Source organism: Schistocerca gregaria, chromosome 9 (assembly GCF_023897955.1).
Source record: "Schistocerca gregaria isolate iqSchGreg1 chromosome 9, iqSchGreg1.2, whole genome shotgun sequence".
NCBI classification, from domain to species: Eukaryota; Metazoa; Arthropoda; class Insecta; order Orthoptera; family Acrididae; genus Schistocerca; species Schistocerca gregaria.
In genome coordinates, this window is record NC_064928.1 from 161,935,524 (window position 1) to 161,948,941 (window position 13,418).

Genomic DNA, 13,418 nt, shown 5'->3' on the forward strand with positions numbered 1-13,418 from the left:
TTCGACGGCCAACACCGCGGTTCCTGGTGTGTCCGCTGTGCCGTGCGTGTGATCATTGCTTGTACAGCCCTCTCGCAGTGTCCGGAGCAAGTATGGTGGGTCTGACACACCGGTGTCAATGTGTTCTTTTTTCCATTTCCAGGAGTGTATATAAATGACCTGGGTGACAATCTGAGCAGTTCTCTTAGGTTGTTCGCAGATGATGCTGTAATTTACCGTCTAGTAAGGTCATCCGAAGACCAGTATCACTTGCAAAGCGATTTAGAAAAGACTGCTGTATGGCGTGGCAGGTGGCAGTTGACGCTAAATAACGCAAAGTGTGAGGTGATCCACATGAGTTCCAAAAGAAATCCGTTGGAATACGATTACTCGATAAATAGTACAATTATCAAGGCTGTCAATTCAACTAAGTACCTGGGTGTTAAAATGATGAACAACTTCATTTGGAAAGACCACATAGATAATATTGTGGGGAAGGCGAGCCAAAGGTTGCGTTTCATTGGCAGGAGACTTAGAAGATGCAATAAGTCCACTAAAGAGACAGCTTACATTACACTCGTTCATCCTGTGTTAGAATATTGCTGCGTGGTGTGGGATCATTACCAGGTGGGATTGACGGAGGACATCGAAAGGGTGCAAAAAAGGGCAGCTCGTTTTGTATTATCCTGTAATTGGGGAGAGAGTGTGGCAGATATAATACGCGAGTTGGAATGGAAGTCATTAGAGCAAAGACGTTTTTCGTCGCGGCCAAATCTATTTACGAAATTTCACTTACCAACTTTCTCTTCCGAATGCGAAAATATGTTGTTGAGCCCAACCTACATAGGTAGGAATGATCATCAAAATAAAATAAGAGAAATCAGAGCTCGAACAGAAAGGTTTAGGTGTTCGTTTTTCCCGCGCGCTGTTCGGGAGTGGAATGGTAGAGAGATAGTATGATTGTGGTTCGATGAACCCTCTGCCAAGCACTTAAATGTGAATTGCAGAGTAGTCATGTAGATGTAGATGGGCCATATTACTACTAAATCCTAGGGGGAAGGGGGATGTGCGATGGGGAGGTTCCCTTATCAGTATGGTGCGTTAAATATCACAGTGTTCCAAAACTCCATCGGCTTGCTGATGTAGTCCTCGGCAAACTGCAGGCATTTCTGCCGGTTAGTTTCCGATATGTATGGCTTTTTCCTGGGAGAACGTCCATGCTCGTTAGTCTCATTCAACACATTTCGTATAGTTTGAACACTAACCGTCTTGTCGGACGTTCTCTGGACAACCTCAGCAATAGTTGCTGCAACTGTAGCTAGTTTCTTCCGAACAAGTGCGATGATACGGCGACGCTCTCGGGTTGTAAACACTTTTGGACGTCCAGGACCACACTTACTCACTGTTGTTCCAGTCTCTTTCTAGGAATGATGGCTCGTACCGTGGTGTAACCAACAGACAGCTCTGCTCCGATTTGTCGATAGCTTCTCCCTTGTGAATGGAACAATACCACTCTCTCACGCAACGCCACTGAATGTTCCTTCTTCTTCGGTTCCATTTTGACCACTCTCGCGCAATACAGCAACATACTAGCTACTGGGCCGTTAACAACACGCAGCGTCTATTGCGTCAGCAACACAGCGTTCCAGTACCTGAAAAACCAGCATGTACAGAGAAGACGAGATACACGTTTGCCCTTAACACTGAATTTTTTTTGTTAATGGTAGGCACTGTGGGCAGAATTGTAATGCCTGGTATGTGAGGTAGGAAGTACATGTACTGTGTAAAGGAACGTGCGGCGTTTGTAACCAGCAACGATAAATACGCACCTGTGCGAATACGTTTTGGTGCGAATGTATGTGACTGCTAGACTTGGCCACTGTTTCTATGTTTCGATACAGTGTATCGATACGTGGAACTGTTTCAGTCTTTCGGAATGGCTGTGGTTTACTGTTTCGAAACAGTGGCGTTTCATTTCGCCCCTGCCTCGGATAACCGGAGCAGATTCAATCTCGAGCCAGACACAGAAACTGTATCGTTGTTTCAAAATAAGGCTGTTACATTCCACATGTGCTTGTAACGGACTAATTGTATCGAAACAGTGATGTTTCATTCCGCTCTGAGTCGGACGAGATTCGGGCTCGGCACAGGTACTGAAACACAAAGTAACCACTTCATGAAACATTTTCAAGAGTGTCGCAATCTTTTTTACAAGCAATAGCATGAAGCTTCAGATATCCGAAAATAAAGCTATTCAGAAATGGCGTAACATCTGCTTTATAAACAGTAACCAAACAATAAAACAACGCATACTATTCACATTCAAAATAATAAATATGTGAAAATCTTTCAGTTAAATTACACTTTTTTTTATACCATACGCTTCTCTGTTCATGTACAGTAATCATATTAAGAAACGCAAGTAAGCCTACAACATTTTGAATTAAAAAAAGGCATAGAGTCACAGTTATTAGACATACACATAAATTTGATGTAAGTATAATTGCAAGCAATCTGTTTGACATATCAATGATAGTGTAATGCTGAACGGGAAAGGCTGGGAAGCATGGTGAATTTACAGTAACGGTTCGAAACACCTTGAAAGCCAAAAATTTCTTCTGCTATAATTTGTTATTTATTCGAATTATTTGGCGTTATTTGTGAGTCTGTAGCCACTGTGCCTATTATCCACAATGATTCCCTTTGTGTGCATGGAAATTAGCAGGATGGGTATATTCGTCGTACTAACGGAATGTGGGAATCCCAGTAGCATATCCGTTGTTCCTGCAGTTTGCTCCCACCTCCAGTTCCGTTCGTGGCGGTTCTTCTATCTTCAGCTATGGCTGTCCTCAGCCAATTGAAAAGTATGAAAGTCACATGACACGAAAGCAGCGCATCTGCTGCAGGAAATACGAAACTGCCAAGACGTATAAGTGATAGTTTCATACATTCTGCGACATGATTAACGCTCTCGCACCTCATTTGTGTTTATATGGACATACTTATACAGTAGACAGTCAAGATGATAAAATGTGTAGGTTTATTAGATTTCAAAACACAAACTGTTTCACTGTTTCCAAACAGCGAATCAAAACATTACATTGTACTCCAGAATGAGATTTTCACTCTGCAGCGAAGTGTGCGCTGACATGAAACTTCCTGGCAGATTAAAACTGTGTGCCCGACCGAGACTCGAACTCGGGACCTTTGCCTTTCGCGGGCAAGTGCTCTATAAACTGAGCTACCCAAGCACGACTCACGCCCCGTCCTCACAGCTTTACTTCTGTCAGTATCTCGTCTCCTACCTTCCAAACTTTACAGAAGCTCTCCTGCGAACGTTGCAGAACTAGCACTCCTGAAAGAAAGGATATTGCGGAGACATGGCTTAGCCACAGCCTGGGGTATGTTTCCAGAATGAAGGTATTAAGGTAGGAGACAAGATACTGGCAGAACTAAAGCTGTGAGTACCGAGCGTGAGTCGTGCTACGGTAGCTCAGATGGTAGACCACTTGGCCATGAAAGGCAAAGGTCCCGATTTCGAGTCTCGGCCCGGCACACAGTTTTAATCTGCCAGGAAGTTTCATTACATTGTACTGTTTCATTTGTTTCGAAACAGTTACGTGTTTCAGTTTGCCCATCTCTAGTGACTGCGGTATTCGCCCCGGCTGCATCGCTCGCTGAATTACGACCGCTCGCTGCCGGCCACTCCGTCACCTTGCTTGTTGCAGGGACCACCTGTTCGCAGCGAACGGAAGGCCGGTGGGTTGGCGATCTGATTTCTGATAGGCCTTCCGCGCCCTCGCGTCGCATATGGCGTGGCAGCGCGACATATGGGCAACGTCCGGTCGCGACGTCAGCTGCTAACGCGCGTCAAACCTGCACCCTGCAGTCCCCACCCTCTTCAAGTCGTCCAGCAGCTGAGCCGTTGCAACACGGTCTACTGAAACCGAGCAGTATATAAAAGCAGCCAGCTGCAGGTTGGCCAGTATCAGATAGCAGCTGTCGTCTGAAGCAACCAAGAAACATGATGAAGATCGTGGTAAGCTCCTCACCTGTACCTAGTCAGCTAGTGCGGACAACAATACCATCATCATTATCATCAGTCATTCGATATCCTCCACTGGATAGTGGCCTCCACCACACCTGAATTACAACCTCCAGCAACGGGTATCCATGCTCCTCCTGCATGTTTTATAAAACCATGTACGCAACTCTTATTAGATGGTCCATTTGTCTTTTTACGGCTCGTGAAATCCATTAGTGAGCTTGTTGCTTACCATACTTTACATTCTGTAAGTACCTTATCCGCCATGCCATGCGCCTCCTTTACATAGTCCCGGATCCAGGAGAGGAGGACAGGTGGTGAGAGGACAAACGGGGGTACATGCCCCGGGCGGCAATTTCAGGGGGCGCCAGATTCATACGCTTGAACAAAAAAACTTGTTTCGCAAAGCGTCCAGCATCAAGCGCACTTTGATATATCGATTATTCATTGTTGTTGTTGTGGTCTTCAGCCCTGAGACTGGTTTGATGCAGCTCTCCGTGCTACTCTATCCTGTGGAAGCTTCTTCATCTCCCAGTACCTACTGCAGCCTACATCCTTCTGAATCTGTTTAGTGTATTCATCTCTTGGTCTCCCTCTACGATTTTTACCCTCCACCTTGCCCTCCAGTACTAAATTGGTGATCCCTTGATGGCTCAGAACATGTCCTACCAACCGATCCCTTCTTTTATTCTAGTTGTGCCACAAACTCCTCCCCAATTCTATTCAATACCTCCTCATTAGTTATGTGATCTACCCATCCAATCTTCAGCATTCTTCTGTAGCACCCCATTCCGAAAGTTTCTATTCTCTTCAATACCACCCAGTATTCATTGTGAGTTTTTTTTTAAAATGGAGGTAGGATGTCTAACCAGCGGAGTGGGATAAGAAGAGGTACCACACGACATTTCAATTTCCATTGTCCTGAATATAGGTTTGATGGCTTCCATTACAAAATATACACGTTCGAATCCCACAGAACGAAATACAGTGACGTACGATAGACGAATGCTGTCTGAAGAGGCATGGCACTCCATTTTGGCACACTTAAGACCCAATAACATGTCTTACATTTTCTTGAACATTTTATGTATCAACCTCTTCCGAAAGATGTGCGCTACAAAATGAACATCGAAAAATCGATTGTCTTAAAAAAAATCGCTCGATAGGGAGAGGGAGGGAGCGCGACAACCAAGATTTTGCCCCGGTTCTGAAGTACCGTAGATCGCAGGCTGCATCATCCATATCTTTCCGGTAGGTGCAACGATGTCCATCTAGAATCGATGACTGCGCATAACAGCTGTGTCATCCTCGATGTTGTTTCGACACCTGACTTTTTCCCCTCCTATTCTGGAACTGATGTTTTGTACTCTACAGTCCGAAGACCGGATTTATTCAGCTCTACCTGTTACTCTATCCTATGCACGCGTGTTCATGACTGCATAGCAGTCGCAACCCTCATCCATTTGGATCTGCTTACTGTAATCAATTCTTGATCTCTCCCTACAGTTTCTACCCCCTCGCTTCTCCTTCCACTACCAATCTGATTCCTTGATGCCCAAAGCTCTTCCTTAACATTCGATCCGTTCACTGACGCCATACATTTTCTTTTTACCCAATTTGGTTAAGTAACTGTCATTTTTTATTCGATCTCCCCGTCTAATCATCAGTATTCTTCTGTAGAACACAAATCAAAAGTATCTCTTCTTTCTTGTCTGAACTGCTTATCGTCCACGCTTCAGATCCATACAAGGCTACGCTCCACACAAAAACACTGAGAAAAAACTCCTTACCACTTAAATTCGTATTCAGTGTTAACAATTCGCTCCTCTTCAGAAATTTCTGCTCTTGCTGTAGTTAGTTTGCACTTTATACTCTTCCATCCGCACGGGGTAGCTGCGCTATCTCAGAGCGCCTTCCACGGTTCACGCAACTCCCCTTATCGAGATTCGAGTCCTCCCTCGGGCATGCGCGTGTGTGTGTTGTCCTTTGCGTAAGTTAGTTTGAGTTAGCTTAAGTAGTGTGTAAGCCTACGGACGGATGACCTCAGCAGTTTGATCCCATAGGAACTTACCACTACTTTCCATTTTCCTCACAACTTCGTCCGTTGTTAGTTATTTTACTGCTCAAATAGAAAATCTCATGTATTACTTTTAGTGTCTATTTTTTCATTCTACATCGACGCAAATACTACGCAGGTCACTATACGGAACGTGGCAGAGGGTACATCGCACCAATATTAGCAAATTTGATTCCTACACCATTCGCGTATTGATCTAGAGAAATACGACTGCACTTGGTGTCCCACGGTGTGCAGTTCGCTGGTCTTCTGTTCTTCAAAATTCTGGTATTATCCGGAAAATTGTTCGTTAACCCTTAGCTCACGAGGTGTGGTCTGTCACACCGTGCGAAAATTTCGAACTCGCTCCCCATGGCCACTTGTGGTGGTCTGTGTGTTTCTTCAATGAAATACTTAAAGTGTCTGTCAAAATCGAATGAGTGGTGATACAAACGTAGTTCCCAGCAATGAATGTCAATTTGACAGACTTTCTTGTTGCATCTATCGTGTGGAATTTTTATGAGCAAATTTAAGCTTTGGAATTTAAATGTATTTGGAAATTTATTTGCTACGGAGACTATACAATTTTTCAGACTGTAAAATTCAGTCCATTCACGTTTACTATTTAAAAGAATCACACAAAATTATGTGCTTTAGTGTGATAAATAGTAAAATGTTGCAGGCTTTGTTTATTGCGATAAAATAAACTAGGATCATTTAAACAACACTTAACTAACTGTAAAAATAAATGTTAGATAGCATAAATTAAAAATTTTGTTTGATTTTTGGCTTGAATGTCGGTTTAAACATGGGGGTCCGAGAGATCCCACCTCGTGGTGTACGTTACAGAAACGTCACCTCGCGAGTTAAGGGTTAAATAAGTTTTTGCTTGGTATGTAATCCCGTTATTACAAGGTTCAGACTTTCTGCTCCGTGTAAGTCTTCTGCACGGAGCATTCTCTGGTAAAGTCTGAATTCTGCGTTGATGCAGAGATTCTACTTTCTTTTGTTTGGAATTAAGACAACTTTTTTGAGTTTTGGGCTTTCTCAAACTTACTTTTGTCTGGAAGGGGCCTGTTTAGTGGCCGAGCGGTTCTAGGCGCTTCAGTCTGGAACCGCGTGGCCGCTATGGTCGCAGGTTAGAATCCTGCCTCGGGCATGGATGTGTGTGATGTCCTTAGGTTAGTTACGTTTAAGTAGTTCTAAGTTCTAGGGGACTGATGACCACAGAGCCATTTGAACCTTTTTTTTCCGGAAGGCATATGTAGTTTCTCAGCGTGAACATAGGAACCTGTGCCACTTGTACCATCATATTCTTCTGGCTACTTTTTACTGTTTCGTGCATCAGTCGGTAAAAACGGAACCCTTATAGCATCACGTCGTTATCAATCGTTTGTACGTCTGTCTTTCTGCCCGACTATTAAGACCATTTTCTCTCAGGAATCGTACACGTATCAAGTTGAAATTTACGTCACGTACCAACGTACGATGGTCTTTCGATAAGTAATGCCCTCTTTTTTTCAGAACATATGTATTGTTAAGAGTCAGAATTTGTTGACAATATACATCAACATGTCTTGTCCATGTCCTATTTTTCTACGTAGCCTCCATCACGTTCTATGGCCGTACGCCAACGTTGTGGAAGAGCATGTATCCCCTGCTGGTAAAAGCTCTTGTGCTGTAGGCGTAGCCATGTTTTTACTGCATGACTGACACTTTTGTCGTCCTCAAAGTGTGTTCCCGTGAAGTCAGTTGTCGAGTTGTGATGCGCCGGTCGGCACGAATAATAGCATCTGCTCAAAATGATTCAAATGGCTCTAAGCACTATGGTACTTAACATCTGAGGTCATCAGTCCCTGCCCGAGGCAGGATTCGAACCAGCGACCGTAGCAGCCGCGTGGTTCCGGACTGAAGCGCTTAGAACCACTCTGTCACAACGCCCGGCTAATGGCATAAGTGCGATTCAGCATGTCTGGAGCAGTCGCTGTGACAGGACGTCCCAAGCGTGGCTGATCATGGAGCTCTGGTTCTGCATTTCCTGAGGCTAACTTTCTTTACCCATCGCCCAACTGCACTCATATCAACTACATCATCGCCATACACTCCACACAAACGTTTATGGATGTACACAAGAATTCAACAACAGCACGCTGCTTGTAACGTGAGTTGTATGTACATGGCATTTTGACGCTCCACTACGGCTCTGCCATCTGCCAGAACTATTCGAAACTTCACCAGTACACAGAACAAATATCAGATGTGAAGCACCAACAAGTACGTTTTTGTCTGTGTACATTAATGGGTTTTTTAAAAAATGTGGGGCATCACTTATTGAACGATCCTCGTATATTGTCCTTGGCGGTGTAAATAATTGAAGCTTCTAAGACAATTCAATAAAAAGTTACGGCCATTTATGCCACATATTTTGATACTTCCAAACTCACTTATCAGAACTTTTAGGACACTTCCCGTCGATGTAAAATCATTAAATTCGGCAAGAAATAACGTTTAACAGTGGATCTAATGGGAAAAAGCCGAAGAATGATAATTTCTAATCGTATCACAATGAAAATACGTATGTTTTTCTCATTCGTTGTCCGACTATCTGTCTGTCCGTCTGGTAAGATCCTTTTATCTCAGGACAGGGTAAACGAGTCAAGTTATATTTATGTCACATACTAAAGTCTATAGGCCATAGGTGGTGCAGAAAATGTAAAATTATAAGACAATTAACTCAAAAGATACGGCCATATACGTCACATATTTCGATACTCGCAACTCATTCTCTAAAACCTATAGGACGCTTTGCGTTGACCTACAATCATGAAATGTAGCTAAGAGCAGTTTTCACACTGAAAGTAAAGGAAATAATCCGAAAATTGTTAATTTGTAATCATATCATACGAGAAAAAAATTATTGTTGTGCGACTGTCGTCTGTTCCTCCGACTGTTAAGGCCTGTTTTTCTCAGGAACGGGTTTATCTATCAGGTTGAAATTTCTGTCATATGCTTCCTTGACAGTGTAATAAATGTAGGCCCCGAAGCCTTATAGCTTCATAACTGTATATGAGCAGTCAGGTTCAGTTTCTAAGGCACCAGCAAGCTTTCATCCTGCGAGGGCAGTCTGGAAAGTAAGGTCCAATGTGTTGCGAAATGGAAACCACAAGGGGAAATCAAAAATTTTTTATTCTCAACAGTTAGCCACACCTTCCAGCTACCTCTCTAAATAGTCGCCGCTCCGACTTAGACATCTGCGTGGCGTTGTGCAAATTTTCCAGTCTTCGTATCCACCAGTTGATGTGTGTAGAGATGAACAACGATGGGGGCCAATTAAGGGCTGCACTGTGGGTAATCAAACACTTCCCATGTAAAAAGCTGCAGAGTGCGGCTGGAAATGACGTTGGTGTTATGTGGGCTGCATAACTTCAGGTGAAATCTCTCTAAGATTATATATATATATATATATATATATACTCCTGGAAATAGAAAAAAAGAACACATTGTCACCGGTGTGTCAGACCCACCATACTTGCTCCGGACACTGCGAGAGGGCTGTACAAGCAATGATCACACGCACGGCACAGCGGACACACCAGGAACCGCGGTGACGGCCGTCGAATGGCGCTAGCTGCCCAGCATTTGTGCACCGCCGCCGTCAGTGTCAGCCAGTTTGCCGTGGCATACGGAGCTCCATCGCAGTCTTTAACACTGGTAGCATGCCGCGACAGCGTGGACGTGAACCGTATGTGCAGTTGACGGACTTTGAGCGAGGGCGTATAGTGGGCATGCGGGAGGCCGGGTGGACGTATCGCCGAATTGCTCAACACGTGGGGCGTGAGGTCTCCACAGTACATCGATGTTGTCGCCAGTGGTCGGCGGAAGGTGCACGTGCCCGTCGACCTGGGACCGTACCTCAGCGACGCACGGATGCACGCCAAGACCGTAGGATCCTACGCAGTGCCGTAGGGGACCGCTCCGCCACTTCCCAGCAAATTAGGGACACTGTTGCTCCTGGGGTATCGGCGAGGACCATTCGCAACCGTCTCCATGAAGCTGGACTACGGTCCCGCACACCGTTAGGCCGTCTTCCGCTCACGCCCCAACATCGTGCAGCCCGCCTCTAGTGGTGTCGCGACAGGCATGAATGGAGGGACGAATGGAGACGTGTCGTCTTCAGCGATGAGAGTCGCTTCTGCCTTGGTGCCAATGATGGTCGTATGCGTGTTTGGCGCCGTGCAGGTGAGCGCCACAATCAGGACTGCATACGACCGAGGCACACAGGGCCAACACCCGGCATCATGGTGTGGGGAGCGATCTCCTACACTGGCCGTACACCTCTGGTGATCGTCGAGGGGACACTGAATAGTGCACGGTACATCCAAACCGTCATCGAACCCATCGTTCTACCATTCCTAGACCGGCAAGGGAACTTGCCGTTCCAACAGGACAATGCACGTCCGCATGTATCCCGTGCCACCCAACGTGCTCTAGAAGGTGTAAGTCAACTACCCTGGCCAGCAAGATCTCCGGATCTGTCCCACATTGAGCATGTTCGGGACTGGATGAAGCGTCGTCTCACGCGGTCTGCACGTCCAGCACGAACGCTGGTCCAACTGAGGCGCCAGGTGGAAATGGCATGGCGAGCCGTTCCACAGGACTACATCCAGCATCTCTACAATCGTTTCCATGGGAGAATAGCAGCCTACATTGTTGCGAAAGGTGGATATACACTGTACTAGTGCCGACATTGTGCATGCTCTGTTGCCTGTGTCTATGTGCCTGTGGTTCTGTCAGTGTGATCATGTGATGTATCTGACCCCAGGAATGTGTCAATAAAGTTTCCCCTTCCTGGGACAATGAATTCACGGTGTTCTTATTTCAATTTCCAGGAGTATATATATATATATATATATATATATATATATATATATATATATATATATATATATGGTATCTGTTCTTTCGGACATGTTTTAGGTATTTCTACGTCATCACATGTCCGAAAGAACATATACCATCGCTGACAATGCAGCTCGTTAGAATCAAATTACAATGACATGAACACCCTTAGCTGCTCACAGGCGTTGACAAACGTCAACGGGGACAGATGAAAATGTGCGCCCCGCCCTGGACTTTAACCCGGGATCTCCTGCTTACATGGCAGACGCTCTATCCATCTGAGCCACCGAGGACACAGACGATAGCGCGACTATAGGGATTTATCTCTTTGACGCCTCCCACATTCTCAAAGTAGTGTCCCGCACTACATTCTCTAAGATTCACTTACTTGGCGGGATACTATGTTGTTATAGGTATTTCTACGTCATCACTTCGTGCTCCGAACTGAAAAGAGAGACGTGAAGTCATCGACAGGCACATCTGTGCAAAGTTCCATCGAATTTTGACTGTGGTTTCCATTTCACACCTAATTGGACCATAATTTCCGAATACGCCTCGTATATCAGACATAATGATATGCCAAACACAAAACACTGTGGGACATATTCAAGTAAGTATAAATTTGAAAACTTAATAAACCACGGAATAATATAGATAGAGGGGTAAAAATTTACACGCATGCTTGGAATGACAAGGGGTTTTATTAGAACCAAAGAAAAACAAAGTTCACAAAATGTCCGACAGATGGCGCTGGACAGCAAACTTGCTTCCGTGACGGTTGAGAGGTACGCCGATATGTTACAGAATCGCATCATTCGCAGCCTGGCTGATAAACACCTGCTAGAACGTACGATGTTTATGCAGGATGGGCTCCACCCCATATTGCTAGACGCGTTAAAGATCTCTTGCGCGCGTCGTTTGGCGATGATCGTGTGCTCTCACAGGTCCCCAGATCTCAGCCCGTGCGATTATTGGGTTTGGGGCTACCTGAAGTCGAAAGTGTATCGTGATCGACCGACATCTCTAGGGATGCTGAAAGACAACATCCGACGCCAATGCCTCACCATAACTCCGGACATGCTCTGCAGTGCTGTTCACATCATTATTCCTCGACTACAGCTATTGTTGAGGAATGATGGTGGACACATTGAGCATTTCCTGTAAAGAACATTACCTTTGCTTTGTCTCACTTTGTTATGCTAATTATTGCTATCCTGATCAAATGAAGCGCCGTCTGTCGGACCTTTTTTGAAGTTTTGTATTTTTTTGGTCTAATAAAACCCCATGTCATTCCGAGCATGTGTGTCAATTTGTACCTCTCTATCTACATTATTCCGTGATTTATTCAGTTTTCAAATTCATACTGACTTTTTGACCACCCAGTATGTGTGTGTGTGTGTGTGTGTGTGTGTGTGTGTGTGTGTGTGTGTGTGTGTGTTTGTGTGTGTGTGTGCCTGTATACACACCTTAATACAGCTTAAACAGTTTGCCTCACTCCACATGCATGTGCGCAAAGTGAATAGTTTTCGTCGCCATAGGCAACTGCAGTGTTGCTTGAGTTGGAACTCCCGTATGTGACACCACGCTCGACTTTTCAGGTCCTGGCCCTGTGCCTGTTTGCCGCCGTCTTGGCCGCTGAGGAGTCCGCCTCCAAGGAGAAGCGCGGCCTGGCCTACGCCACCGGCCTCGGCTACTCCGCCCCCCTGGCCTACTCTTCTGGACTCTACGGTGGATACGGATACCCTGGATATGCTGGATACTACGGCTACGGTGGCCTGGGATATGCTGCTGCTCCTCTCGGCTACGGATACCACGGATACTACTGAGTCAAAACTCGAGACATCTCATCATCTCTCAATTGTCAGTTTCCTGATTCATACTAAACGTCAATATGTGAAACTACTGTCAGCGCCTATGTAATCATTAACTGTCATTCAATAAATTTCACTAATCAAGAACTTGTTGCTTTTCCCTGTGTGCAAATTGGAAATACGATATGGCAGGGAAGTAGATTAAGGATCGATTGTGCAGGGTGGTTAAAATTAAACTGTCACTATTTGAGAGGGCCCCCCATGAGAATCAAGTGATCGTAAGACAATGAATATTTGTGGAACATTCGTAAGGGCACACAGAAGAGAAACAACGGATAAACAATTGAAAGAAAGGCATTTCAATTACCACATGAGAGGCTAACATTTGTTACTTGGTTACCATGCTTATATTCCAGGTTGCAAACGTTGCGATCGTCTACATCTGACATTTGCACAGATACCATTTAACAATCATTTGGAGCACTTTTACTACGTGGTCGTGCGGTAGCGTTCTCGCTTCCCACGCCCGGGTTCCCGGGTTCTATTCCCGGTGGGGTCAGGGATTTTCTCTGCCTCGTGGTGGCTGGGTGTTGTGTGATGTCCTTAGGTTAGTTAGGTTTAAGTAGTT

At 45.1% G+C, this 13,418-nt stretch overlaps 1 protein-coding gene across 1 annotated transcript; it reads left to right on the plus strand.

Annotated features, from left to right (window-relative positions):
* The first annotated feature begins 3,964 nt into the window (after positions 1-3,964).
* LOC126291956 (cuticle protein 6.4-like) lies at positions 3,965-12,937 on the plus strand. The gene is made up of 2 exons (XM_049985710.1): positions 3,965-4,018; positions 12,578-12,937. Exons 1-2 carry the CDS (start codon positions 4,004-4,006, stop codon positions 12,803-12,805), a joined length of 243 nt encoding a protein of 80 aa, XP_049841667.1. The 5' UTR covers positions 3,965-4,003; the 3' UTR covers positions 12,806-12,937.
* The last annotated feature ends 481 nt before the right edge of the window (positions 12,938-13,418 follow it).